At 46.5% G+C, this 27,517-nt stretch overlaps 2 protein-coding genes across 4 annotated transcripts in view; both read left to right on the top strand.

The window, feature by feature from the left end:
* Positions 1–385: 385 nt before the first annotated feature.
* Positions 386–11,288, top strand: LOC135529171 (peroxisomal membrane protein PEX13-like). 2 transcript variants are annotated; one of them, XM_064958034.1, is made up of 4 exons: positions 386–508; positions 1,310–2,085; positions 2,379–2,501; positions 9,615–11,288. In XM_064958034.1, exons 2-4 carry the CDS (start codon positions 1,386–1,388, stop codon positions 10,019–10,021), a joined length of 1,230 nt encoding a protein of 409 aa, XP_064814106.1. In that variant the 5' UTR covers positions 386–508; positions 1,310–1,385; the 3' UTR covers positions 10,022–11,288. The 2 variants fall into 2 exon arrangements, with proteins under 2 accessions (XP_064814106.1, XP_064814105.1); XM_064958033.1 differs by lacking the exon at positions 386–508 and adding an exon at positions 571–816.
* A 625-nt stretch (positions 11,289–11,913) lies between these two features.
* LOC135529170 (SANT and BTB domain regulator of class switch recombination-like) overlaps positions 11,914–27,517 on the top strand; it is a 19,829-nt gene continuing 4,225 nt past the window's right edge. Inside the window, exons 1-15 of one of the 2 annotated variants that reach the window (XM_064958032.1) lie at positions 11,914–12,155; positions 12,754–12,905; positions 13,534–13,711; positions 14,282–14,372; positions 14,610–14,851; positions 15,140–15,198; positions 17,010–17,170; positions 17,247–17,333; positions 17,553–17,663; positions 21,624–21,747; positions 21,838–21,990; positions 22,842–22,996; positions 24,340–24,448; positions 25,536–25,568; positions 25,849–25,948. In XM_064958032.1, coding sequence (XP_064814104.1) covers positions 12,756–12,905; positions 13,534–13,711; positions 14,282–14,372; positions 14,610–14,851; positions 15,140–15,198; positions 17,010–17,170; positions 17,247–17,333; positions 17,553–17,663; positions 21,624–21,747; positions 21,838–21,990; positions 22,842–22,996; positions 24,340–24,448; positions 25,536–25,568; positions 25,849–25,948 — 1,753 coding nt within the window. In that variant the 5' untranslated portion in view covers positions 11,914–12,155; positions 12,754–12,755. Of the gene's footprint in view, positions 12,381–12,753; positions 12,906–13,533; positions 13,712–14,281; positions 14,373–14,609; positions 14,852–15,139; positions 15,199–17,009; positions 17,171–17,246; positions 17,334–17,552; positions 17,664–21,623; positions 21,748–21,837; positions 21,991–22,841; positions 22,997–24,339; positions 24,449–25,535; positions 25,569–25,848; positions 25,949–27,517 lie in introns of both variants that reach the window. The other variant, XM_064958031.1, reaches the window with a different exon arrangement.

Here is a 27,517-nt window from a genome sequence, read left to right as displayed (position 1 = left end):
AAAAAACACATTTTCTTATCCTGCAAAAAGATATTGAACTGTATTTTAAGACAGTTAAATACTCTACTAACAAAAAATATGTTAGAATTGTAAGTGAATGTATGTCCCTTAAGGTCCTTGTGTAATTGTAATGTGATATTGTACCCCCTAGCTCGATTGTCCATTGTTTAAAATCTATATATACTTGTGTTCCCTCATGTACTTTCTGTATTGATTTGTTGTTTAAAAAAATAAAAAATAAAAGACATGGACAATAAATGTGGTAAATGTTGTATTAGTATTGGTTCTGTCAGTCAAATACACCAATGGTGTTGCGTATTTTCGCTCCCAGTTCTCTCGGTTGAAAAAACTGTCCCACCCCATCTTTGATACTTTAGTTTTATCTCCATCAGCCTCGGGACGACTTGGAACGGAATAATGCAATGGAGACGAAGCCTTCTAGGCTCTACTAATCAACGCCGAAAAGATACAACACAATTGCTGACTTCAGAGTCGTTAAACTTGCCCAGTAAGAATAAAAATACAATATAAAATGCGTTGTAAAAGAAATCCTCTCTGGCGTTATGCTTTTAAACCAATTATGCATTGTTTCAAACGTTTTCCGTATCGTCTTATTGATTATTTTGGTCTGGCACACAGGAGCCAGCCATGGAGCTAGATATGTAGCAATTTGCTAGTTACTACGGGGGAAGTGAAGGGAAAACGGTTAAAAACGGTGTAACTTCAGACAATTTGTACGATGGCATCGCAGCCTCCTCCTAAACCATGGGAAAGGCGGATTCCAGGAGCAGCCATGAGTGCACCAGTTAACTATCGGTAAACAAGTTATTGCTTACTTGACGAGTTGTTGTCTATGGACTAACTATGTACGAGTTAGCTAGCTAGCGTTAGCCTCTAATCTAGGCCCTAACTAGGTCGGAGTTTGTTGTTTTGCGTTTGCCTAGCGGACAGAACTAGCTAGATTTCAATATTTGACAATAGTTTAGTATTGGACTGTTATTGGATAATAACTCAACCAAAAGTGCCCACCGAGTTCCAATGTAGTTAGCTACTAACGTTACGTTAACGTCGTTACCTGTAACTGGCATGTCGTTTGTTTTGTTATCTAGCTAAGGTTAGCTAATAGAGACGTAACCCATTGCAACACTCCTAGATTGCTCAGACTTCTCTTTAACTTCGAAACCAAAGGAAACTAGTTTTGAGGCGTTTAAAAAATAAATAATAATAATTACGTTTTGACAACACGAACACGTGATTTAATTGAATTTTCACTGTTTTATAAGTTATGCTGTTCTTTCCAATCCACCAGGTCGACTGACTTTGCCCCACCAGGTCCCTCCACCCCCGGCCTCTCTGGTCCCGCCGGTCCTCCAGTCTTGACCCGCATGGTGCCCCCTGTCCCCCCTCGCCCTGTCCAGTCCATCCAGTCCTACCGTCCCTCCTACGGCTCCTTCCCTGGCTCATCATACAACCCCTATGGTAGCTCCAGCCTCTACGGTGGAGCATACAGCCCCTACAGTCCCTACAGTGGTGGCTATGGCATGGGAGGGGGGCTCGGTGGTGGACTTGGTGGGAGCCTGGGCTACAGCCGCTTCGGCCAAGCCGGTGGTGAAGAAGTGGCGCCCAGTCGGTTTGTCCAACAGGCAGAGGAGAGCAGCCGCGGCGCCTTCCAGTCCATCGAGAGCATCGTCCAGGCCTTCACCTCGGTCAGCATGATGATGGACGCCACCTTCTCGGCCGTCTACAACAGCTTCCGAGCCGTGCTGGATGTAGCCAACCACCTGACACGGTTACGGATGCACTTTACCAAGGTTCTGTCGGCCTTTGCCCTGGTGCGCACCCTGCGCTACCTGTACCGCCGCATACAGAGGATGCTGGGGCTGAGGCGGGACGGTGAGGTGGAGGACCTGTGGGCAGACAGTGAAGGAGCTGTTCTGGCGACCAGAGGTGCTGGAGCCGCAATGGAAGACCCCAGAGCCGGAGCGGTCAAGTCGTGGCCCATCTTCCTTTTTCTGGCCGTTGTCCTAGGAGGGCCCTATCTCATCTGGAAGCTGCTGAGCTCTGCCCAGGGGCCCGAGGAGAGCGGTGAGGCTCCTTACTGTCTGTGTGTGAGCTCTTCTGAATGTCCTTTGTCTCTGACTGCCTGTTTGTTAACCACAGTTTTGCGACCTCAAACAGATGGGTCAGGGTTTATCTGAACATACACTGCTAATCTGGCTCTGTGTATGCTCATAAGAAAGATGAGTGTGCTAGATACATTTTTTTTTTGTTACATTAATCAGCACCTTACCAAAAGGATGTCTTTACATTTTTTACTTCATTAGTATTCCCTACAAGGACTATATAATTACATTTTGATTGATTAAATCCCTATGCAGCCACCAACTGGGCTAGTGGGGAGGATGACCATGTGGTCGCCAGGGCGGAGTATGACTTCACAGCTGCGTCGGAGGAGGAGCTCTCACTGAATGCTGGAGACATGCTCAACCTGGCTCCTAAAGGTAAGAAACTATGAGGAGAGAGAGGGATCCAACCAGCACCCTGCTCTAACCTAGTGTGTCAACGCCAGGCCTCCACTACTCCCAACAGCTCACCTGTTTTATTGTAGCCCTGGACACCTCATTCAACTCCAGGCCTCCACTACTCCCAACAGCTCACCTGTTTTATTGTAGCCCTGGACACCTTATTCAACTCCAGGCCTCCACTACTCCCAACAGCTCACCTGTTTTATTGTAGCCCTGGACACCTCATTCAACTCCAGGCCTCCACTACTCCCAACAGCTCACCTGTTTTATTGTAGCCCCGGACACCTCATTCAACTCCAGGCCTCCACTACTCCCAACAGCTCACCTGTTTTATTGTAGCCCTGGACACCTCAATCAACTCCAGGCCTCCACTACTCCCAACAGCTCACCTATTTTATTGTAGCCCTGGACACCTCAATCAACTTGTTAGCTAGTCATCAAGCTTTCGATGAGTTGAATCGGCTATGTTTGTCCGTAACTTCACATCGACGTAGTTGAGCGGAGACGAGAGTGGGTGGAGTGTTCCTCTTTACTACATCTAGTCGCTGTCAGTCGATACGAGGAAACGGTCGGTGGTTGTATTAGATTAACATTTATTATAAAGGTGAGGGTTTTAAGAATTTTCATTTTTGCAGGTATCAACTGTCAGCGACTCGATGTAGACAGAAATACAGTGGTGATGAGACTTGTTTGTGCCTGTGAGATGGAGCGCTGCAGTCCAAACCCACTCCGTCCTCGCGCTAGCCACTTCCCTCAGGGGAATCCCTGTCGAAAACAGATGCAGTTTGATTGCCATCTTAAGTGCAGGTCCAATTCACAAACGTTACCCACTCGGCCATCGATTTAGCTCGAGGGAGCGAGTGAACTACTTTGATAACTTTTGGTGTGTTGATATGACCCACAATTCAATGCAAACTGTAGTCACGTGTCAAATTCTGGTGGCCTCGCAGTGTCATTTTAGGCAACATAGCTGAGGTACACTCGGCTGTGACGATGTAAAATGTCATTCAAAGGCTGAGGGTTTATGGCTGAGGGCTGTCTACTTTGTGTTTGGACTCCAACCATAGTCTGACTAGTATCCCTAGCAGTTGAAACTCCAATATAGAATAACAACCAAGCTTGTGAACAAAACAATGTAAATAGCCAAGAAAACACAAGGACAAGGGTTTCAAGTAAATTAAACTTTTATGCCCGTGTGCAACGCTTCTAAAAATGAACCTGTCATTCACCTCTTCACTTGCAACACCTAGACAGGAAGTGTTGCAGCGCGAGGCAGAAATGCGTTGCACATTTTACAGTGTGCATTCGGTTCAGGGCAGCGAGATGGAGCCATATTCTCTAGAATACCACAGGTGACCCCATTTCAGGAAACTAGATGTATGTCGCGGGTCACTACTTCACAGGAGAGCCGTTTGATCATAAACTTTTTTTTTATATATAAAGTAAAACGAAATGCTTGCAGTCTGCCGTGAAGCGTTCATCCACGTATACGGATAGAGAGTCCAGCTACAGTTTCAGATATAAGTTTCTAATTTTGTCAGTTTTCATTGCAAGTTAAAGCTTACTGTTAGCTAGCTAGCTGACGTTAGACGGTTGGCTCGCCAGCTAACATTACGGTTATGATCTGTGTGTAGTAATGTTGCCACCAGTCAGGATGCTCTCGACGGTGCGGCTGTAGGACTTTCTGAGGCCCCAAGCTAAATCTTTTCAGTCTCCTGAGGGGGAAGAGGTGTTGTCATGCCCTCTTCACAACAGTCTTGGTGTGCTTGGACCATGTTAGTTTGTTGGTGATGTGGACGCTAAAGAACTTGAAGCACTTGACCCGGTCCATTACAGCCCCGTCGATGTGAATGGGGGCGTGTTCGGCCCTCTTTTTCCCGTTGTCCATGATCGGCTCCTTAGGGAGAGAGAGACTGGCACGACACTACCAGGACTTTGACCTCCTCCCTATAGGCTGTCACATCATTGTCGGTGATCGGGCCTGCCACAGTTGTCGTTAGCAAACTTGATGATGGTGTTGGAGTCGTTCTTGGCCACGCAGTCGTGTGTGTGAACAGGGAGTGCAGGAGGGGACTAAACACACACACCTGAGGGGTCCCAGTGTTGAGGAGCATCGTGGCAGATGTTGTTGCCTACCTTTACCACCTGGGGGAGGCCTGTCAGGAAGTCCAGAATCCAGTTGCAGAGGGAGGTGCTCAGTCCCAGGGTCCTTAACTTCTTGCGTCGAGCAATCCGGGATTCTATTTATAGCCTCAAGCTCATTAGCGTAACGCAACGTTAACTATTCATGAAAATCGCAAATGAAATGAAATAAATATATTTGCTCTCAAGCTTATACTTTTGTTAACCTCTTGAAACTCCCCATCCCGGATCCGGGATCGTGACTAAAGCCTCAGGCTCATTAGCATAACGCAACGTTAACGATTTCTGAAAATCGCAAATAAAATTAAAATAATGCGTTTGCTCTCAAGCTTAGCCTTTTCTTAACAACACTGTCATCTCAGATTTTCAAAATATGCTTTTGAACCATAGAAATGGACTAATTTGTGTAAGAGTATGCAAAGCTAGCATAGCATTTTGTGTAGCATGTAGCACGCAACATTTTCACAAAAGCCAGATAACCAAATAAATAAAATCATTTACCTTTGAAGAGCTTCTGATGTTTTCAATGAGGAGACTCCCAGCCACATACCAAATGCGCAGTGTTTCCTGAAAGCGTCTGTGTGTAGGAGAAATCGTTCCGTTTTCTACATTGCGCCTGGCTACTGAAACGAACCGAAAATGCAGTCACCTACAACGTAAAACTTTTTCCGGATTAACTACATAATATCGACCGAAACATGGCAAACGTTGTTTGGAATCAGTCCTCAAGGTGTTTTTTCACATATCTCTTCATTGACATGCAGTTCGTGGAAGCTTGCTTTCCTCTCTGTATTCCTTGGAAAAATACTGGCAGGTGACTTTTGCGCACCAATTTCGGCGCAGGACACCGGGCGGACACGTGGTAAATGTGGTCTCTTATGGTCAATCTTCCAACGATCTGCCTACAAATACGTCACAATGCTGCAGACACCTTGGGGAAACGACAGAGAGGGTTGATTCATTCCTCTTGCGTTCACAGCCATATAAGGAGATCATGACAAACAGAGCCTCAAAAATCCTTGTCATTTCCTGGATGCCATCTCATTTTGGTTTTGCCTGAAGCTCACGTTAAAGGGCACGCACAGAGAAGATCTTTGTATTTCTGGACACGTCAGTGTTTTCTTTTGAACAGTAGCAATTATATGCATAGTCGAGCATCTTTTTGTGACAAAATATCTTGTTTAAAACGGGAACGTTTTTCATCCAAAAATGAAATTGCGCCCCTAGAGTTCCAAGAAGTTAACAACACTGTCATCTCAGATTTTCAAATGAAAAACAGAGCCTCAAAAATCCTGCTCATTTCCGGGTTGCAGTTTCATCTTGGTTTTGCCTGTAGCTTCTGTTCTGGGGCACTCACAGACAATATCTTTGCAGTTCTGGAAACGTCAGTGTTTTCTTTCCAAAGCTATCAATTATATGCATAGTCAAGCATCTTTTTGTGACAAAATATTGCGCTTAAAACGGGCACGTCCTTTTTATCTAAAAAATGAAATAGCGCCCCCATAGATTTAACAGGTTAACTTGGAGCCCACAAAGCTCATCACTATGGTGTTGAACGCTAAGCTGTAGTCAATGAACAGCATTCTCATGTAGGTGTTCCTTTTGTCCAGGTGGGAAAGGGCAGTGTGGAGTGCAATAGAGATTGCATGATCTGTTGGGGCGGAATGTGAATTGGAGTGGGTCTAGGGTTTCCTGGGATGATGGTGTTGATGTGAGCCATGACCAGCCTTTCAAAGCACTTCATGGCTACAGAGGTGAGTGCTATGGGGTGGTGGTCATTTAGGCAGGTTACCATTGCGTTTTTGGACACAGGGACTGGTCTGCTTGCAACATGTTGGCAATATATACGGGGGAGGGGGAGGGGTTGTATTACGGGGGAGGGGTTGTATTACGGGGGAGGGGTTGTATTACGGGGGAGGGGTTGTATTACGGGGGAGGGGTTGTATTACGGGGTCGGGGAGGGGTTGTATACGGGGTCGGGAGAGGTTGAAATGTCAGTGAAAACACTTTCTGGTGGTCTGTGCATGCTTTGAGTACATGCCCTTGTAATCCGTCTGGCCCCCCGGCCTTGTGAATGTTTCAAGGTTTTACACACACACCGGCTACGGAGAGCCTGATCACACAGTTGTCCGGAACAGCTGGTGCTCTCATACATGCCTCAGTGTTGCTTGCCTCAAAGTGAGCATAAAAGGCATTTAGCCTGTCTGGTAGGCTCACGTCACTGGGCTACTTGTGGCTGGGTCTTTCTTTGTAGTCCGTGGCAAGCCACATCAGACGCGCGTCAGAGCCGGTGTGGTAGTATTGACGCTTTGCCTGTTTGTTCATCTGAGGGTGTACCGGAATTTCTTTTAAGTGTCCGAATTTGTGTCCCGCTCCTTGAGAGCGGCAGGTCTAGCCTTTAGCTCGGTGCGGAAGTTGCCTGTAATCCATGGCTTCTGGTTGGGATATGTACGTACGGTCACTGTGGAGACAATGTCATAGATGCACTTATTGGTGAGGTGGTATACTCCTCAATGCCATTGGATGAATCCCGGGAACGTATTCCAGTCTGTGCTAGCAAAAAAGTCCTGTAGCTTAGAATCTGCTTCATCTGACCATTTCCATTTTGAGCGAGCCACTGTTCCTCCCTGCTTTAGTTTTTGCTTGTAAGCAGGATCAGGAGGATATAATTATGGTCAGATTTGCCCAATGGAGGGCGAGTAAAGGTCTAAAGTAAAAAAAAAAATTTTTACAAATCTTTTTTTTTTTTTTTTGATCTGATTGCACATTTGACATGCTGGTAGAAATGATGTAGAATGGATTTAAGTTTGCCTGCGTTAAGGTCGCCGGCCAAGGTAGCGAAGTGCAAGTATAAATGCGGCCATTTCACCGTAAATGCTGCACGGCCAATTCAGATGTCGGTTTGATGGAGTATTGCAAGATTATCTTGTAATACTTTTTATTGCATCAAATGGTTGTTTTATACAACACAATAGAGGATTCTTATAACTATTGTGTGTGTTCTACTGAGGATGGGAGATAACACTGACAGGAGACTTACAATGTATTTTGGGTGATAAAACCTAAAGAGCATTCCAGAGCATGAGTAAATGTTTCTGTTCTATACCGTACCAGGAAGAGATGGCTCCAGACACTCGTCTCTGCACAATAAACTGTTTTCACAGCAGATACAGTTTGCTGTGAATTATAGATTTCTTTCATACAAATCTTAACCTTGTGACCCATTCTATATATCTGTTCGTCATGTAGGTTGAAAGGGTTGTAATCTTAGCTAATGAAGACCTTTGTACTTTTCTCTCGGGGGGGGGGCTCAACGAATCACCTACGGGTGATTCGTTGACCAGCTATTGCAAAGCTCTCACTAATAAAGATTTAGTTTGTGTAACTCTGACATGTGTTTGTCTGCTCATTTGATCATCCAGAAATGAACCACCACACCATGCAGCATCTTTAAATGTTCATTCTAATGGGTCTATTTGCCCAACGTTAAGAATGACATTCTATTATTTCCATAACCTAAATAATTGGTATATGTGATGCCTAGCGAACCATATCATTGTTTTGAAACCTGGATGTTTTCCATAGCCCTTCCTTTTTAATAGCCTACAGAAACAATCTGTCCATAGAAAAAAAAAATCTAAGATTTCCTGGTATGTCAGTGAAACCAGCATTTCTTCTTCTACTGTCCAAAGGCAGTGAGACACAATCCTATTGCACCTTCAGATATTCCCTCCTTTCTAAGTTCTTGAATATCCATGTCTGTCGCTTTATTAAAAACCGTTGGCATCAGGTGCGTGTTTGAGAACGGTGTTCTCCTGTAACACAGTGGTGCGTTGGAGTGTATCTTACAAGACATCTACCCTTAACACCTTCTCTGTAGTCCGTAGTAGCAGAGTGTTTGGGCTCTGACATGGGGCACGTGGGAGGTTCCCCCAGCCTCACACGCAGGTAGTGCTTAGTTAGGGTGGTTAGAAACGTCACGGATACAACCCACAGACTGTTAGACCTACTCATCCACACACAGAGATATAGGTCTCCCCCCCCAACACACACACACACACACACACACACACACATGCATTAACGGTTTTGACAGCCCACAAGTGTCACACCCCCACACACACGTACGGTGACCATGTTTCACATCAGCCCACGCTTTCTCTCTTTCTGCCTCTCGCTCTCTTTGTGGGTCTCTCTCTATTCAAGGGGATTTATTGGCTTTGGAAACATGTTTTGCATTGGCTAAGCAAGTGAAACAGATAATAAACAAAAGTGAAATAAACAATCAAATGAATAGTAAACATTTATACTCTCTGGATTCTCTCTGAAGCCATCCCTCCTACAGTGTCACCATTGTGATGTCACCACAGGTGGAAATATCAGTGTGTGTGTGTGTGTGTGTGTGTGTAACGCAAACTTGAGAAACGAGATTGAGTCAGAACCCTGACAAAGGGGAGGGGGGAGAGAGGAGAATTGACGTAGACTGCAGCCCTGGTAAAACCACAATGACGAGAACAAGGAGGGTAGGGTCCACACTTAGACAATTTACTAGAGTTTGTTTAATTTTGCAGTAGGCCTAGATCAATTAGTTACCAAAGACCTCTTAAATCGATGTTTTTGATTTTCTACTGTGCGTATAACGGTATGATTTATCTACTGCATTGTTGGCCACTTTTTTCTCATGTGCTCTGGTACCTCAGAGCCCCCTCCTTGTCTCTGCACTCACTTTTGTACCGGCACCTTCTGATTTCTAAATGAAGTACTGCGGTTACCACTATGTTATCGGGGGGAAAGAGTGCTGGAGGCCTTGGGAGGAAGAAAGCTAACACTGTAGCAGGCAGGTCAACAGAACGCCATTCAGAATGGGTTACATACTGAATGTGTTCCTGTTAACTAAGTCTGCTAAATGACCATGTTATATCCTCCCTCTCTCTCCCCTGTGTGCAGAGCATCAACCCAGGGTGCGTGGGTGGCTGCTGGCCAGTGTAGACGGCCAGTCCACAGGCCTCATACCTGCCAACTACGTCAAGGTCCTGGGGAAGAGGAGAGGCAGGAAGCACGCTGAGCTGGAGAGGCTGGCCCAGGTTCAGGCCCAGCCAGGCAACCCACTGGGCACCACCCTTCAAGCCCCCCAGCCTAACCTGGCTACTGGCCCAGTGCCAACTGTATCCCCAGGCTTGGTTTCAGGCCTCGGCCCAGCTGAAGCCGTCCCAGTAACTATCCCAGAGGAGCTGCTGGAGAGCGTGTTTAGGGAAACGCCAGCTGGTTCCAGCAGCCTGGGTCTGGGTGTATTGCCCAGCACCACGACAGCTTCAAGCACAGCGCTCACCATACCAGAGAAGATTGACCTGTGATGTCCGACTTTGTGTTTTCCCACGTCTCCGTTGAGGCTGTACGTGGTTTGTTGATGAGCTGTTCTGTAGAGCTCGGTCACGCCCAGCAGTGGGGAAACACTTGATCGACGTCCAGAAGGTGATTCATGTTCACAATACAGTGGCTTTGGTTTGACATTTAATCTGCCTGGAAGCAATTAGTGAGGTTGGTATATGAGGTATTGAGTACCTGGATAAAAGAGAAGTGGTTCTGTCAGACATCTGGATAGGAGTGTTTCCAGGAACACCATCTTGGTTTGGCTGTCTTGTCAGTGGTTATCTAGACCAACCTATACCTATCCTGTACCGGCCTTGTCAGTACAGTCACACTACGTTTTAGCCCAATAATGAGGCATATTTAAATGTTTTTGATATAGATTTATTTAATTAACAGTGAATGAGTACATTAAGGTCAAATGAAGCACGCTAAGAGATTATGCCAATATTGCATCGTTTGATACTGACGGGACAAAGCCATAAAATTATGTTTCTGCTATTCACCGTTTTGTTCCAAGTTAATGTCAGTGGTTTGAGATTTAAAGATAAATTCATAGGAATAGAAGCTCTAACCCTGGTCATTTGACTGGGACACTCACAATGGCTGCCTGATTGTGACTCAATCATTTCCATGGTATTTTGGAATGTTCTATCAAATGCTGGGTTGCCACGGTAACGTGAAACATTTTATTCAAATGATGCGACTCATACAATGGCATGTATTGTTTTCTGTATTGTCAGTTGAGTTGACATCCCAGCCCCAATTGAAGGGTACACTTCCTACTTGTACTTCCTGGCATGGGTCTAGGTTGAAGATGGGAATCTTTTAACCTAGGCATGGGTACACTGTCTACCAGTCCCCAAATTATGTCATCACTGACTTGGAGACGATTTCTATGGATAAATTACTATCAAGGTTCAGATTTGCTTCTAATGGAAGGATTGACTTGGTTTTTAAATCGGTGTTGATATGGTTGTAAAATGTTTTTTGAAATTCGGAAATGGTCCAACTATATCCTGAATGCTCTGTAAAATGTCCTAAATATTCAAAGTGAAGTTTTGCACTTGGAAAATTTAACTATCCAATATCAAGATATATTAAATCAAGATGTTTTGTTGACTGCATCAGTGAAATAGTCAGTCCTCATCTTGGGGTGTTTCAGTGGCATTTTTAAGTCCTCACTCTCTCCTGAAAAACTGTAATTATGTAAATACAATTATTTTGGAAATAAACATTTTCAAAACCTGAAAAGTGGCCTTTGGCTTTTTCTTACTAAGAAATGAAAAACGTATTATACACATCACATGGCAAAAATGAATTGGTAACTTAATTAACCTGTTTTAGTTTTATATCATTGAATGTTAATTTGTTTTGAAAATGTAATGCGTCCATTATAACGAGGTTAAACACCAAGGCTTGTTGCAGTGGAGGGCGATGATGGGGAGGAAGAGGAGGAATGATCATTTTCCTACATTAACTGGACAGACGTTAGTTCAAATGCAATGATAGCCTAAATATCTATATGTTATTACATTCTACATCTTATAAATCTGTTGAGAAGCTCGACAGACGCCTAATGAAATGCATGATGTCTCCAAGAGGGAGAGATCTCAACGTGTAATATGTCAATTTAACAATATGTCTATTCAGTTTGCTTTGAATAAATTTGTGGAAGGTTGTGGGGGGGAAAAAAACAAAAAACACGTGGTGACCCACCTGCTGGATACAAAATAATTTCCCTTCATTTGATTTATGCGAAAAGGGCCCTTCTGTCGCTAAGCAACCCCGGGACGCGCGACCACTGCACCGGCTGCTGCATTGCGGTACCGGAAAAAGCGGAATCAACGCAACATACGATTTTTTTTGGGGGGGGGACGTTAAAACGACTGGCGGTTCGTTATCTAAACGTCATTACCGAGCGTTTTAGGGTGTTTCCATCCCGTTTGCAATGCTGATTGAATGTCTTGTCTGTCCATCAACTCGTCCCCGGGATGATACTGCAGAGAGAGTGCCGCTAGCTCGGTAGTAGCATTGGCGTTAAACGTGGATGACGGCAACTGTACACCGGAACGTCCTATCATCCGGACCACAGAAGAATCAGGTGTCATCATTGAATCAGTAAGATGCAAGATAACCGTACAGCCAACTAGATACTCTAATACAAACGTATCGTATTTAGCTTCTTGTACAGTGATGTGCACTATAGGTAGCTAGCTTGCTAGAATAAGCTGCTGACAAAAAATGCCATTGCATTTGCGTTGGACAGTTCGACGACAGCCAAAGGGGCCTTCCAAGGGACGACACTCCATCCTTGTTACAAGAAGATAATTGACGTAGCCAAAAGTATGTGTGCGCTGTTCACCGCGTATGCTATTGACAGTCAGCTTTTCAATGACAACGGTGGGACAAAGTAGGAGTTGCCTATTCCAGAATTTGGTTTAGAGATGCTGTTGGATTGTCAAGGCTTTCTATACATGCTCTTGTTATTCTTATGTATCTATGTCAAGTAGACCGTCCCATTTTTACTATTGTCGATTGACGAAACCGCAGCTTTCTGTGCGCATCAAGTCGCCTCCACCCTTGTATGATGGTGTCATATCACTGAGTCTACCTTTAACAGAATAATGCTCTCATCTCTCACCCATCAGATATAATAATGTGTGATAATGTCATATCGCTGAGTCAACCTTGATCTCTCACCCTTACCTGCTGACAGACATGAGTCGTTACTGCACCCTGAACAACAACTTTCCCAATGACAACAACCTCCTGGCCCTGGACATGGTGCTGAGCTCTCTCTGGAGCATTCCACAGCCCATCAACTGGGACAACGTGGCCATGCTGGTCCCTGGCTTCACACCCAAGGAGGTAAGCTCTATATGCACTGCAAATTGGGACAATAAACATATTGATTGATTGAAGCTATAGTAGCTAACGGCTACAGTGCGAACCCGGGTCTCCCAGTCTGTAGACAAGCTTGCTAACCACTGCTCCCACTAAGGAGAGATCGTAAAAGGCTATTAGCCTGGTCTGAGATCTGTCTGTGTTGTCTTACCAACTCCCTATGGTCACTGTGTGGCGTGACGGGTAGCCTCGAGGTAAGAGTTTTGAGCCAGTAATCTAAATTTTGAATCCTAGAGCCGACAAGGTGAACAATCTGCCGCTGTCCTCTTCAGCAAGGCACTTAACCGCAATTGTTCCAGGGGCGCTGGAAAATGGTGACCCTAGACTTGACCCCACGGTCCACGTCTGTTTCAGGGGGAGTTGGGATATGCCAGAAACACATTTCCATTGCACTTGTACACGTGTGTCACATGATAAATAGAAACGCCCACCAATCTCTGTTGTCAGCTGTACTATAGCTTAGTTTAGACTGCTGTTGAATGTTGTGCCGGGGTTACCGGAACCCAGATGATGTGGTCTGAGGGTTGTTGTTGTTGTTATCGTGGTATAGTAGTGACATGGTTGCCATGGTGATTGTCGTGCCTACGTTCAGTGTGCGCAGAGGTTCGAGGAGCTGAAGAGCACCGGAGGGTTCCATCACGTGGACGACCAATGCAACGCGCTGACGGCAGGAGGCTCCTCCCCTGTGGACTACATCAAATCCACACTATTGGACACCACGGGAGACGTGGGGGAGACGCGGACCAATCAGAGCTCCATCTCAGTGACGGGTAAGGCTGACTGGTGTTGATGTGCTAGTGCTTCTGTAGTGGTCTGGGGAACTATGTCTGTGATGATGAGCCTGCCGAACGTAGGAGCTGCTGGGGGTCATCCTGCCTAACGTAGGACCTGCTGGGGGTCATCCTGCCTAACGTAGTGAGACTATATACAAGGAGTACCAGTACCCCTGTAGTATTATAATAATGAGACTATATACAAGAGTACCAGTACCCTTGTAGTATTATAATAATGAGACTATATACAAGGAGTACCAGTACCAAGTCAATGTGCAGAGATACGCGGTAGTTGAGGTAATATGTACATGTAGGTAGGGGTAAAAGTGACTAGACATTCAGGATAGATAAGTGTGTGTGTGTGTGTGTGGAGGTCCTTGATGGCAGCACCACCCTCTGTAGCGTCCTTGTGATCGAGGGCGGTGCAGTTGCCATACCAAGAGGTGATGCAGCCAGTCAAGATGCTAAAGTTCTGTGTCCAATGTAGCAGGCAGTGAGACGTGAAGAGTCTTCATGTCTGAATATCTAGGCTTTAGTTCAGTCTTGTTTGGTGCCTCCACTCTCCAGGCCTGGCAGTGGACCCCTCAAGAGGAAGCTCGGTGGAGAAGGAGAGCAGGGAGTCTGCAGAGGAGGGCGAGAAGCCCCAGGAGGGGAAAGGGTGAGTGCCTGGTCTAACTACCGTCAGAAATACACTGTTAACCAGTCCAGCTCATGTCAAGGTGATCAGAGTTTCATAGAGCAGGATCAAGAACTTAGTCTGCTAACAAATACTCAAATGTACTCTAATACAAAAATCAAGAGTTATTCCTCTCTGTGTCTCTGTGTGTGTCTGCCTGCCTGCCTGTCTGCCTGTCTGCCCGTCTGCCTGCCTGCCTGTATCTCTCTCCCCACGCAGGCCCAACATGGTGATCCACGTGTGTGACGAGGCTAAGAACCTGAAGCAGGACTTCATGTGTCCCCGTGACCTTCTGATCAACGAGATGCGTTACTTTGCTGAGTACCTCTCTGTTGACACCCAGCGCTGGGAGGAGGTGGACATCTCTGTGCACTGTGACGTGCAGATCTTCGACTGGCTCATGAACTACGTCAAGAGGCACAAAATGGCCGTCGATGGCAACAATGACAAACCCAAGCTCGGTAAAGAGTTGAATATCTGCTCTCGCATCATACATACTGTAGCTACATACACTGATGCCTGTACAGTACTATACCATCACTTACCTGGGCGTGGCACATGATAACCATGGAGACGACAGTGATGTGGTCACTAATAGCGGTGTGCTTGTTGGTTGGCCTGGCAGTGTGTTTGGTCAGTATGTGTTGTTTGTTGGTTTTGTGTGTTAACATCGGTTGGTTACGTGGTGTTTGTTGGTTGTGTGTTAACATGGCGTGGTTACGTGGTGTTTGTTGGTTGTGTGGTTACAGAGCCCAGCAATGTGATCTCAATCCTCATCTCCTCCGAGTTCTTGAAGATGGACACGTTAGTAAGTGTTGTAATGATGGGAGCTGGGGTTGCTATGGCGGTTCCAATGTACCGTACGTTTCGGGGGCCCTGGTTTTCTGTTGTAGTTGAAGAACAAACGCAAAGTGGTTGAACTGAGGTTGGGGAAAAGGCTATTTGGAACCTTTTACAACAAAATAAAATATGTTGGACTGATTTTTGGCGAGGAGTGAAACCTTTCGCTTTGCCTCTTCCTCTCTGCTACAGTAAATTAACCAGCAAGCTCTTGTTGGTTGTTGAATAAAATGGCACTCATGAACAAAACAGAAAACCAATCAGCTAATAGGCTTCTCTCTTCACTTTAGTCTGAAACAGAAAACGAAGGGCCTTTGGAACGCTTCACTTCCTGTCGCATAGTTACAGAAAACGAAGGGCCTTTGGAACGCTTCACTTCCTGTTGCATGGTTACAGTAAACGAAGGGCCTTTGGAACGCTTCACTTCCTGTTGCATGGTTACAGAAAATGAAGGGTCTTTGGAAAGCTTCACTTCCTGTTGCATAGTTACAGAAAATGAAGGGTCTTTGGAAAGCTTCACTTCCTGTTGCATGGTTACAGAAAATGAAGGGCCTTTGGAACGCTTCACTTCCTGTTGCATGGTTACAGAAAATGAAGGGCCTTTGGAATGCTTCACTTCCTGTTGCATGGTTACAGAAAATGAAGGGCCTTTGGAACGCTTCACTTCCTGTTGCATGGTTACAGAAAATGAAGGGCCTTTGGAACACTTCACTTCCTGTTGCATGGTTACAGAAAACGAAGGGCCTTTGGAACGCTTCACTTCCTGTTGCATGGTTACAGAAAATGAAGGGCCTTTGGAACGCTTCACTTCCTGTTGAATGGTTACAGAAAATGAAGGGCCTTTGGAACGCTTCACTTCCTGTTGCATGGTTACAGAAAATGAAGGGCCTTTGGAACGCTTCACTTCCTGTTGCATGGTTACAGAAAATGAAGGGCCTTTAGAACGCTTCACTTCCTGTTGCATGGTTACAGAAAATGAAGGGCCTTTGGAACGCTTCACTTCCTGTTGCATGGTTACAGAAAATGAAGGGCCTTTGGAATGCTTCACTTCCTGTTGCATGGTTACAGAAAATGAAGGGCCTTTGGAACGCTTCACTTCCTGTTGCATGGTTACAGAAAATGAAGGGCCTTTGGAACGCTTCACTTCCTGTTGCATGGTTACAGAAAACGAAGGGCCTTTGGAACGCTTCACTTCCTGTTGCATGGTTACCGTTACAATTATTTTTAGAAGTGTTACTTTTATTGCAAGTGACACAGGACTTCCTGTGGCATTGAACAAACTCAATGACCTGTTTATGTCAACAACTGTCTTTCAGCTGTATACTGTCCTGTCACATGTTGACCTCTCATAGGTGGAGGAGTGTATTCAGTCACATGTTGACCTCTCATAGGTGGAGGAGTGTATTCAGTCACATGTTGACCTCTCATAGGTGGAGGAGTGTATTCAGTCACATGTTGACCTCATAGGTGGAGGAGTGTATTCAGTCACATGTTGACCTCTCATAGGTGGAGGAGTGTATTCAGTCACATGTTGACCTCTCATAGGTGGAGGAGTGTATTCAGTCACATGTTGACCTCTCATAGGTGGAGGAGTGTATTCAGTCACATGTTGACCTCTCATAGGTGGAGGAGTGTATTCAGTCACATGTTGACCTCTCATAGGTGGAGGAGTGTATTCAGTCACATGTTGACCTCTCATAGGTGGAGGAGTGTATTCAGTCACATGTTGACCTCTCATAGGTGGAGGAGTGTATTCAGTCACATGTTGACCTCTCATAGGTGGAGGAGTGCATCCAGTACTGTCACAAGCACATGAGTGCCATCGTGGCCACACCCTGCAACATGAACTGCATCAACAGTAACCTGGCAGCGGACATGTCTGACCTCTTCAGCCACAACGAGGCAGACGACATCACGGACAGAAAAGACAAGTTCAAAAGGTAGAGCGAGTGACGTCGTCCTGGTAGACGGATCGTTCTGCTTCAGCCAACACCTCTCTTTTCTTCCTTTCCCCAGTAAGTTATTCCAGAAGAAAATAGAGAGTCTCTTCGATCCTGACTATAAGAACCGGGACTCCCCAGGCAACGCATCATCTCTGTACAGGTGTGTGGCAGCTCTGGGATGCGCATCGCTCTGTCTGTCATTGGTCTTATTCATTTGGGCACACAACAGAAAACATTTTGCGTCACAAAACGAAAAAATAAGCGTTTCTTACTGGCCAAGTGTAGGTAGATCCTTACCTGTTTGGTCTGTTTGGTTCCCAATGAATGCGACCTCATGTTAACCTCGGCTGACCCCCGAACTGCCACTTGTCTTTCCCAGGTGTGGTCTGTGCCTGAAACTGCTGACCAAGGACACAGAGCGGAAGATCTCCTGCATCCCAGGGAAGATCAACATCAACCCTCGAGGAGACATCACCTACACTCACAGCAGGTCCTGTACCACCCAGTTTACACCTTGGTTGTGGGTTCGATTCCCTCTGTGGACACCCATATGTAAAATGTAAGCGTGCATGACTGTAAAGGGTCTATCAGAGTATCACATTTGGGCGCCATATTGACACAGCAGTGTTCTAGAATATTGGACCGTTGTCTTTCATACTTTTTGAGTTCTCAGCGCAGCTCAAGCAATTTCTCCAACTGTCAACACATTCCATTGAATAGAGGACGTGTACCGGAAAGTTGTTGGTTGGGATTTTTGGGGAGGTGCACGTTCGGGAGGTGCGTGGCCCCACGGATGATGGTCTCCAAGCTGCGTAGCCATGTCCCAATGGGACCAACACCTCTCAGCCTCTGTGGACTGTGATTTACGGTTGTCGCTTTGGATAAAAACTGATGCTGTATTTATTTTTTACCTTTATTTAACTAGGCAAGTCAGTTAAGAACAAATTCTTATTTTCAATGACGGCCTAGGAACAGTGGGTTAACTGCCTGTTCAGGGGCAGAACGACAGATTTGTACCTTGTCAGCGCGAGGGATTTGAACTTGCAGCCTTCCGGTTACTAGTCCAACACTCTTAACCACTAGGCTACCCTGCCGTCCCTACACTCTAACCACTAGGCCACCCTGCCGTCCCTACACTCTAACCACTAGGCCACCCTGCAGTCTCTACACTCTAACCACTAGGCTACCCTGCCGTCCCTACACTCTAACCACTAGGCTACCCTGCCGTCCCTACACTCTAACCACTAGGCTACCCTGCCGTCCCTACACTCTAACCACTAGGCCACCCTGCCGTCTCTACACTCTAACCACTAGGCCACCCTGCCGCCCCTACACTCTAACCACTAGGCCACCCTGCCGTCTCTACACTCTAACCACTAGGCCACCCTGCCGTCCCTACACTCTAACCACTAGGCCACCCTGCCGCCCCTACACTCTAACCACTAGGCTACCCTGCCGCTATATGGTTTATAATAATGATTTCTGCTCTATCAAGAGACATCATCACTGTTGTCCTACGGATGTTTATAGTGATAAATGCTAAAGAAACCATGTCATTATTTGGTAAATATATTATAGCTGCAATTTACCATATCATTTCAAAGTATATCCCAGGTAGTTTATTTAGCAATAAAGCACAGTAAACCATCCGTCTCCAAGACCCAGTAAGACCAGTAATCTCCTGTTTCTGTAGCGAGACAGCGTGGTGTAAAATCACATCTTACTGGTCACATACACACGGTCAGCAGATGTTATTGGTCACATACACAGGGTTAGCAGATGTTATTGGTCACATACACACGATCAGCAGATGTTATTGGTCACATACACACGATCAGCAGATGTTATTGGTCACATACACACGATCAGCAGATGTTATTGGTCACATACACACAATCGGCAGATGTTATTGGTCACATACACACGATCAGCAGATGTTATTGGTCACATACACAGGGTTAGCAGATGTTATTGGTCACATACACACAATCAGCAGATGTTATTGGTCACATACACAGGGTTAGCAGATGTTATTGGTCACATACACACGATCATCAGATGTTATTGGTCACATACACATGGTTAGCAGATGGTATTGGTCACATACACAGGGTTAGCAGATGTTATTGGTCACATACACACAATCAGCAGATGTTATTGGTCACATACACACAATCAGCAGATGTTATTGGTCACATACACATGGTTAGCAGATGTTATTGGTCACATACACATGGTTAGCAGATGTTATTGGTCACATACACATGGTTAGCAGATGTTATTGGTCACATACACAGGGTTAGCAGATGTTATCGGTCACATACACACGGTCAGCAGATGTTATCGGTCACATACACACGGTCAGCAGATGTTATCGGTCACATACACAGGGTTAGCAGATGTTATTGGTCACATACACAGGGTTAGCAGATGTTATCGGTCACATACACACGATTAGCAGATGTTATCGGTCACATACACAGGGTTAGCAGATGTTATCGGTCACATACACACGATTAGCAGATGTTATTGGTCACATACACACGGTTAGCAGATGTTATTGGTCACATACACATGGTTAGCAGATGTTATTGGTCACATACACATGGTTAGCAGATGTTACTGGTCACATACACAGGGTTAGCAGATGTTATTGGTCACATACACATGGTTAGCAGATGTTATTGGTCACATACACATGGTTAGCAGATGTTAATGGTCACATACACAGGGTTAGCAGATGTTATTGGTCACATACACATGGTTAGCAGATGTTAATGCGAGTGCAGCGAAATGCTTGTGCTTCTAGTTCCCGACAGTGCAGTAATATCTAACAATTCCACAACTACCTAATACACACAAATATAACAAGTACTCTAACAATTCCACAACAACTACCTTATACACACAAATATAAAAGGTAATCTAACAATTCCCCACCAACTACCTAACACACACATCTATGACAGAGCGTCATAGAATAGATAGTATAAAATACAGTATATACATATGAGATGAGTGATGCAAGATATGTAAACATGACAAAAGTGGCATTATTCAAGTGACTAGTGATCTATTTATTAAAGTGGCCAGTGATTTAAAGTCTGTATGTAGGTAGCAGCCTCTCTGTGTTAGTGATGGCTGTTTAACAGTCTGACTGACGGCCTTGAGATAGAAGCTGTTTTTCAGTCTCTCGGTCCCAGCTTTGATGCACCTGTACTGACCTCGCCTTCTGGATGATAGCGGGGTGAACAGGCAGTAGCTTGGGTGGTTGTTGTCTTTGATTAACTTTTTGGCCTTCCTGTGACATCGGGTGCTGTAGGTGTCCTGGAGGGCAGGTAGTTTTCCCCCGGTGATGCGTTGTGCTGACCGCACCACCCTCTAGAGAGCCCTGTGGTTGCGGGCGGTGCAGTTGCCGTACCAGGCGGTGATACAGCCCGCCAGGATGCTCTCGGGGGTTTTAGGTGACCACCCTAATTTCTTCAGCCTCACTGCACTGTGTGTGTGGGTGGACCATTTTAAGTTTGTCCGTGATGTGTACGCCGAGGAACTTGAACCGTTCCACCTCCTCCACTGCTGTCCCGTCGATGTGGATTAGGGGGGTGCTCCCTCTGCTGTTACACCCCCTGGACAGGACACTAGTCTATCACCTCAGTACACCCCCTGGACAGGACACTAGTCTATCACCAGCCAGGTCGCAGTTGTAAATGAGAACTTGTTCTCAACTAGCCTACCTGGTTAAATAAAGGTGAAATAAAAAAATCACCTCAGTTCACCCCCTAGTCAGGACACTAGTCACAGGGCCTACCCCCAATTTATCTCCTTAATGCAGAGTGACAAGCAGAACTCCTGACCTTCCAGTCTCAGGGTGGAGTTGGTTCCAAGGCCCAGGCTGGACAACATTGTTTTGTGGTTCCAGAAACATGTACAGAATAAAGGAGAGTCATTTCTATCACTACCTCTGGTCTGTAGGCAGAAGAGATGAGGTCCATGATCTATCACTACCTCTGGTCTGTAGGCAGAAGAGATGGGAGGTCCATGATCTATCACTACCTCTGGTCTGTAGGCAGAAGAGATGGGAGGTCCATGATCTATCACTACCTCTGGTCTGTAGGCAGAAGAGATGAGAGGTCCATGATCTATCACTACCTCTGGTCTGTAGGCAGAAGAGATGAGAGGTCCATGATCTATCACTACCTCTGGTCTGTAGGCAGAAGAGATGAGAGGTCCATGATCTATCACTACCTCTGGTCTGTAGGCAGAAGAGATGAGAGGTCCATGATCTATCACTACCTCTGGTCTGTAGGCAGAAGAGATGGGAGGTCCATGATCTATCACTACCTCTGGTCTGTAGGCTGAAGAGATGGGAGGTCCATGATCTATCACTACCTCTGGTCTGTAGGCAGAAGAGATGGGAGGTCCATGATCTATCACTACCTCTGGTCTGTAGGCAGAAGAGATGGGAGGTCCATGATTACATGACAGAACTGTATGAGGAGCTGAAGTCCTGGGTGTTGGTCTACTGGAGGATCTGGGGAACCATCAACCACCTCACCTGCTCCCACTGCCAACAGGTAGGGGGGGGGGGCTGTTTGCGTGTATGCATGCATACTCCAGGCATTGTGTAATGCATCCAGAACAAGACCGTGTGTGTGTGTCTCCAGGTGTTTGTGTGTGCGGAGCTGTCCCACTGTCGGTATCACCCAGAGGTTGTGTTGTACCCAGGCATGGGGACAGAGCAGGGCTGGCACGGGACGGGCATCTACCCCTGCTGCAACCAGAGGACGCTACGCTTTGACCCCACCGGCATGCCCAAGGTAGGAACAAACTCACCTACTGACCCCAACGGCATGACCAAGGTAGGAACACACACACACACTGACCCCACCGGCATGCCCAAGGTAGGAACACACTGACCCCACCGGCATTCCCAAGGTAGGAACACACTGACCCCACCGGCATGCCAAAGGTAGGAACACACTGACCCCACCGGCATGCCAAAGGTAGGAACACACTGACCCCACCGGCATGCCCAAGGTAGGAACACACTGACCCCACCGGCATGCCCAAGGTAGGAACACACTGACCCCACCGGCATGCCCAAGGTAGGACCACACTCACACACTGCCCCCACCCGGCATGCCCAAGGTAGGAACACACTCACACACTGACCCCACCGGCATGCCCAAGGTAGGAACACACTCACCTACTGACCCCACCGGCAAGCCCAAGGTAGGAACACACTGACCCCACCGGCATGCCCAAGGTAGGAACACACTGACCCCACCGGTATTCCCAAGGTAGGAACACACTGACCCCACCGGTATTCCCAAGGTAGGAACACACTGACCCCACCGGTATTCCCAAGGTAGGAACACACTGACCCCACCGGTATTCCCAAGGTAGGAACACACTGACCCCACCGGTATTCCCAAGGTAGGAACACACTGACCCCACCGGTATTCCCAAGGTAGGAACACACTGACCCCACCGGTATTCCCAAGGTAGGAACACACTGACCCCACCGGTATTCCCAAGGTAGGACCACACTCACACACACTTGGAGTTGTGAGGTCACCATGCTTTGAATAGTTTGCATCTCACACAATACATATTTGACACATTTCACACTTGAATCTTGTCCAAACGGAGTGTCTGTCTGTCTCAGGGCTGTAAGATGCGGGACCACATAGTGAATGTGTCAGACAGTGGAGACTGTACCGGGGACCACCAGGTGATCTCAGCCCAGACCAGACTGCTCAACGACCTGCTACTACACAGAGAGACGGTGTGTGTACCCAACACACCCCTACCAGAGACAGGGTAAGACACTGTGTGTACCCAACACACCCCTACCAGAGACAGGGTAAGACACTGTGTGTGTACCCAACGCACCCCTACCAGAGACAGGGTAAGACACTGTGTGTGTACCCAACGCACCCCTACCAGAGACAGGGTAAGACACTGTGTGTGTACCCAACGCACCCCTACCAGAGACAGGGTAAGACACTGTGTGTGTACCCAACGCACCCCTACCAGAGACAGGGTAAGACACTGTGTGTGTACCCAACGCACCCCTACCAGAGACAGGGTAAGACACTGTGTGTGTACCCAACGCACCACTACCAGAGATAGGGTAAGACACTGTGTGTGTACCCAACGCACCCCTACCAGAGACAGGGTAAGACACTGTGTGTGTACCCAACGCACCCCTACCAGAGACAGGGTAAGACACTGTGTGTAAGACACTGTGTAAGACACTGTGTGTACCCAACGCACCCCTACCAGAGACAGGGTAAGACACTGTGTGTGTACCCAACGCACCCCTACCAGAGACAGGGTAAGACACTGTGTGTGTACCCAACGCACCCCTACCAGAGACAGGGTAAGACACTGTGTGTGTACCCAACGCACCCCTACCAGAGACAGGGTAAGACACTGTGTGTGTACCCAACGCACCCCTACCAGAGACAGGGTAAGACACTGTGTGTGTACCCCAACGCACTGTGTGTGTACCCTACCAGAGACAGGGTAAGACACTGTGTGTGTACCCAACGCACCCCTACCAGAGACAGGGTAAGACACTGTGTGTGTACCCAACGCACCCCTACCAGAGACAGGGTAAGACACTGTGTGTGTACCCAACGCACCCCTACCAGAGACAGGGTAAGACACTGTGTGTGTACCCAACGCACCCCTACCAGAGACAGGGTAAGACACTGTGTGTGTACCCAACGCACCCCTACCAGAGACAGGGTAAGACACTGTGTGTGTACCCAACGCACCCCTACCAGAGACAGGGTAAGACACTGTGTGTGTACCCAACGCACCCCTACCAGAGACAGGGTAAGACACTGTGTGTGTACCCAACGCACCCCTACCAGAGACAGGGTAAGACACTGTGTGTGTACCCAACGCACCCCTACCAGAGACAGGGTAAGACACTGTGTGTGTACCCAACGCACCCCTACCAGAGACAGGGTAAGACACTGTGTGTGTACCCAACACTGCACCCCTACCAGAGACAGGGTAAGACACTGTGTGTGTACCCAACGCACCCCTACCAGAGACAGGGTAAGACACTGTGTGTGTATTTTGGTATCTTATGGTAGGTTCTGCGTTTCAGTGATACTCCCCTGTTCTCTCTCTGTGTATCTGTGTGCCAGGCCTGGAGACTCCCCCTCCAGTGGTTCAGAGAGGGGGGAGCGGCTACTGGACTGTGACATCCTGGTAGAGCCGGGCCTTCTGGGACTTCAGAGAGGAGAGGGCACCACTGTGAGTTTACAACTATTTATTTATCCAGGCAAGTCAATTGAGATCAAATTCATACTCACAACTTAGAATGATACGTTTTAAGAAACTTTAGTGTGTTTTGCTCAAACTTGTTATTTACAATGACAACCAGCTATTGATAGTCCTATCTGGCTACACATCTAGCTACATTACTACAGAACATCTGATTTTAAACCTAACCACACTGCTAACTCTAATGCATATCATCAAACAAACTTTAAATGTAAGCACATTTTTTTGTTTTAAAGAATTTTTACAATATAGCCAATTTTGACTTTAGAGCTGGCCCATCTTCGGAAATCACTCAGTTCTGCCTCCAGGGCAAGATTGATGACAATAAACGTCGACCTGCGCTTGATTTGTGGAGTCATAGTTATGCCTATAGTCTAACTCAACCTATTTCAAATAGACTATAGTCTAACTCAACCTATTTCAAATAGACTATAGTCTAACTCAACCTATTTCAAATAGACTATAGTCTAACTCAACCTATTTCAAATAGACTATAGTCTAACTCAACCTATTTCAAATAGACTATAGTCTAACTCAACCTATTTCAAATAGACTATAGTCTAACTCAACCTATTTCAAATAGACTATAGTCTAACTCAACCTATTTCAAATAGACTATAGTCTAACTCAACCTATTTCAAATAGACTATAGTCTAACTCAACCTATTTCAAATAGACTATAGTCTAACTCAACCTATTTCAAATAGACTATAGTCTAACTCAACCTATTTCAAATAGACTATAGTCTAACTCAACCTATTTCAAATAGACTATAGTCTAACTCAACCTATTTCAAATAGACTATAGTCTAACTCAACCTATTTCAAATAGACTATAGTCTAACTCAACCTATTTCAAATAGACTATAGTCTAACTCAACCTATTTCAAATAGACTATAGTCTAACTCAACCTATTTCAAATAGACTATAGTCTAACTCAACCTATTTCAAATAGACTATAGTCTAACTCAACCTATTTCAAATAGACTATAGTCTAACTCAACCTATTTCAAATAGATGGACTCTCGTCCAACTAACTCAACCTATTGCTTTGCAGTTTTCCCTGTTGAAAAACTGGAGCCGGCAACTGGTAAGATCAACGTTTACTGTTTCCAGATGTCATTGTGCTGCAGTGTATGTGCCCGTGTCTGTTTACTTGTGTTTGTGTGTATATGACTTAACATATCACAGTAGTGACATAGTATATTTGTAGTACCTTTGTACCACCAGAAGCCTGAGGGCCAGTCTGTTTGTGCTGTCATGCCAACTCCTCATGCTTAGTTAATGATCAATGGTGTTAGCCTGGTCCCAGATCTGTTTGGTGTCTAGACTATCTAAACCCCGATATGCCCTCCTTTGCCCTGTGTCAGAGGCAGCAGACGCTGCTGTCTGAGGATGAGGAGTATACCACGGGGTCAGAGGTCACTGAGGATGAGGTGGGGGATGAAGAGGAGGCCAGCAAGAAACAAGGTAGAGTAATTAGGCTCTCTAATTGGTTTATACTCTAATTGGAAAAACTGTATGGCTGAGAGGGATGAGGCAAAGGAAATAGCAGATACGTCTGGCAACCCGGCTGAGAGGGATGAGGGCAAAGGAAATAGCAGATACGTCTGGCAACCCAGCAGACTGGTAAACATAGAAATCACATAACGAAACAAAAAGAAGAAACTATACTATGAAAAAAAAAACAAGTACATTTAATTAAATTCCAGGCAAAAAAGTAACTCATCTGTCATTGAGGCAGATGCCTTGTTCATAACAAAACCCTTTAATATTATCAACCACTTTAATCACTTTGTTGTTGACGAGATTAGCAAACTTAGGTATGACTTGCAAATAACAAATGCTGAGCCTTCATATTCACGCTAGTGGTTAGAGTGTAGGGACGGCAGGGTGGCCTAGTGGTTAGAGTGTAGGGACGGCAGGGTGGCCTAGTGGTTAGAGTGTAGGGACGGCAGGGTGGCCTAGTGGTTAGAGTGTAGGGACGGCAGGGTGGCCTAGTGGTTAGAGTGTAGGGACGGCAGGGTGGCCTAGTGGTTAGAGTGTAGGGACGGCAGGGTGGCCTAGTGGTTAGAGTGTAGGGACGGCAGGGTGGCCTAGTGGTTAGAGTGTAGGGACGGCAGGGTGGCCTAGTGGTTAGAGTGTAGGGACGGCAGGGTGGCCTAGTGGTTAGAGTGTAGGGACGGCAGGGTGGCCTAGTGGTTAGAGTGTAGGGACGGCAGGGTGGCCTAGTGGTTAGAGTGTAGGGACGGCAGGGTGGCCTAGTGGTTAGAGTGTAGGGACGGCAGGGTGGCCTAGTGGTTAGAGTGTAGGGACGGCAGGGTGGCCTAGTGGTTAGAGTGTAGGGACGGCAGGGTGGCCTAGTGGTTAGAGTGTAGGGACGGCAGGGTGGCCTAGTGGTTAGAGTGTAGGGACGGCAGGGTGGCCTAGTGGTTAGAGTGTAGGGACGGCAGGGTAGCCTAGTGGTTAGAGTGTAGGGACGGCAGGGTGGCCTAGTGGTTAGAGTGTAGGGACGGCAGGGTGGCCTAGTGGTTAGAGTGTAGGGACGGCAGGGTGGCCTAGTGGTTAGAGTGTAGGGACGGCAGGGTGGCCTAGTGGTTAGAGTGTAGGGACGGCAGGGTGGCCTAGTGGTTAGAGTGTAGGGACGGCAGGGTGGCCTAGTGGTTAGAGTGTAGGGACGGCAGGGTGGCCTAGTGGTTAGAGTGTAGGGACGGCAGGGTGGCCTAGTGGTTAGAGTGTAAGATTTGTAGTGGAATACATTGTGACTCCTGTTGGCCACATCTTCAATTTAAGTCTAGAAGATGGTGTGACCTCAGACATGGAGAAGGGGCAAGAATAGCAGAGTACCCTTTTAATGGTTCAAACAGCCGATCAATCAGTCTGTTAGAAGTGCTTAGCAAACTTTTGGAAAAAATCGTTTGTTCAAATACAAAGAAATGTTCCCGTAAATAACAACAGACTTTCAGCATGCTTTATAGGGAAGGGTACTCCACATGCTCGGTACTGACACAAATTACTGATGCTTGGCTGAAATAAATT

Source organism: Oncorhynchus masou, unplaced genomic scaffold (genome assembly GCF_036934945.1).
Source record: "Oncorhynchus masou masou isolate Uvic2021 unplaced genomic scaffold, UVic_Omas_1.1 unplaced_scaffold_1111, whole genome shotgun sequence".
Lineage (NCBI taxonomy): Eukaryota > Metazoa > Chordata > Actinopteri > Salmoniformes > Salmonidae > Oncorhynchus > Oncorhynchus masou.
The sequence above is the reverse complement of the archived record's forward strand: the minus strand, read 5'-3'. Positions and strand labels throughout refer to the sequence as shown.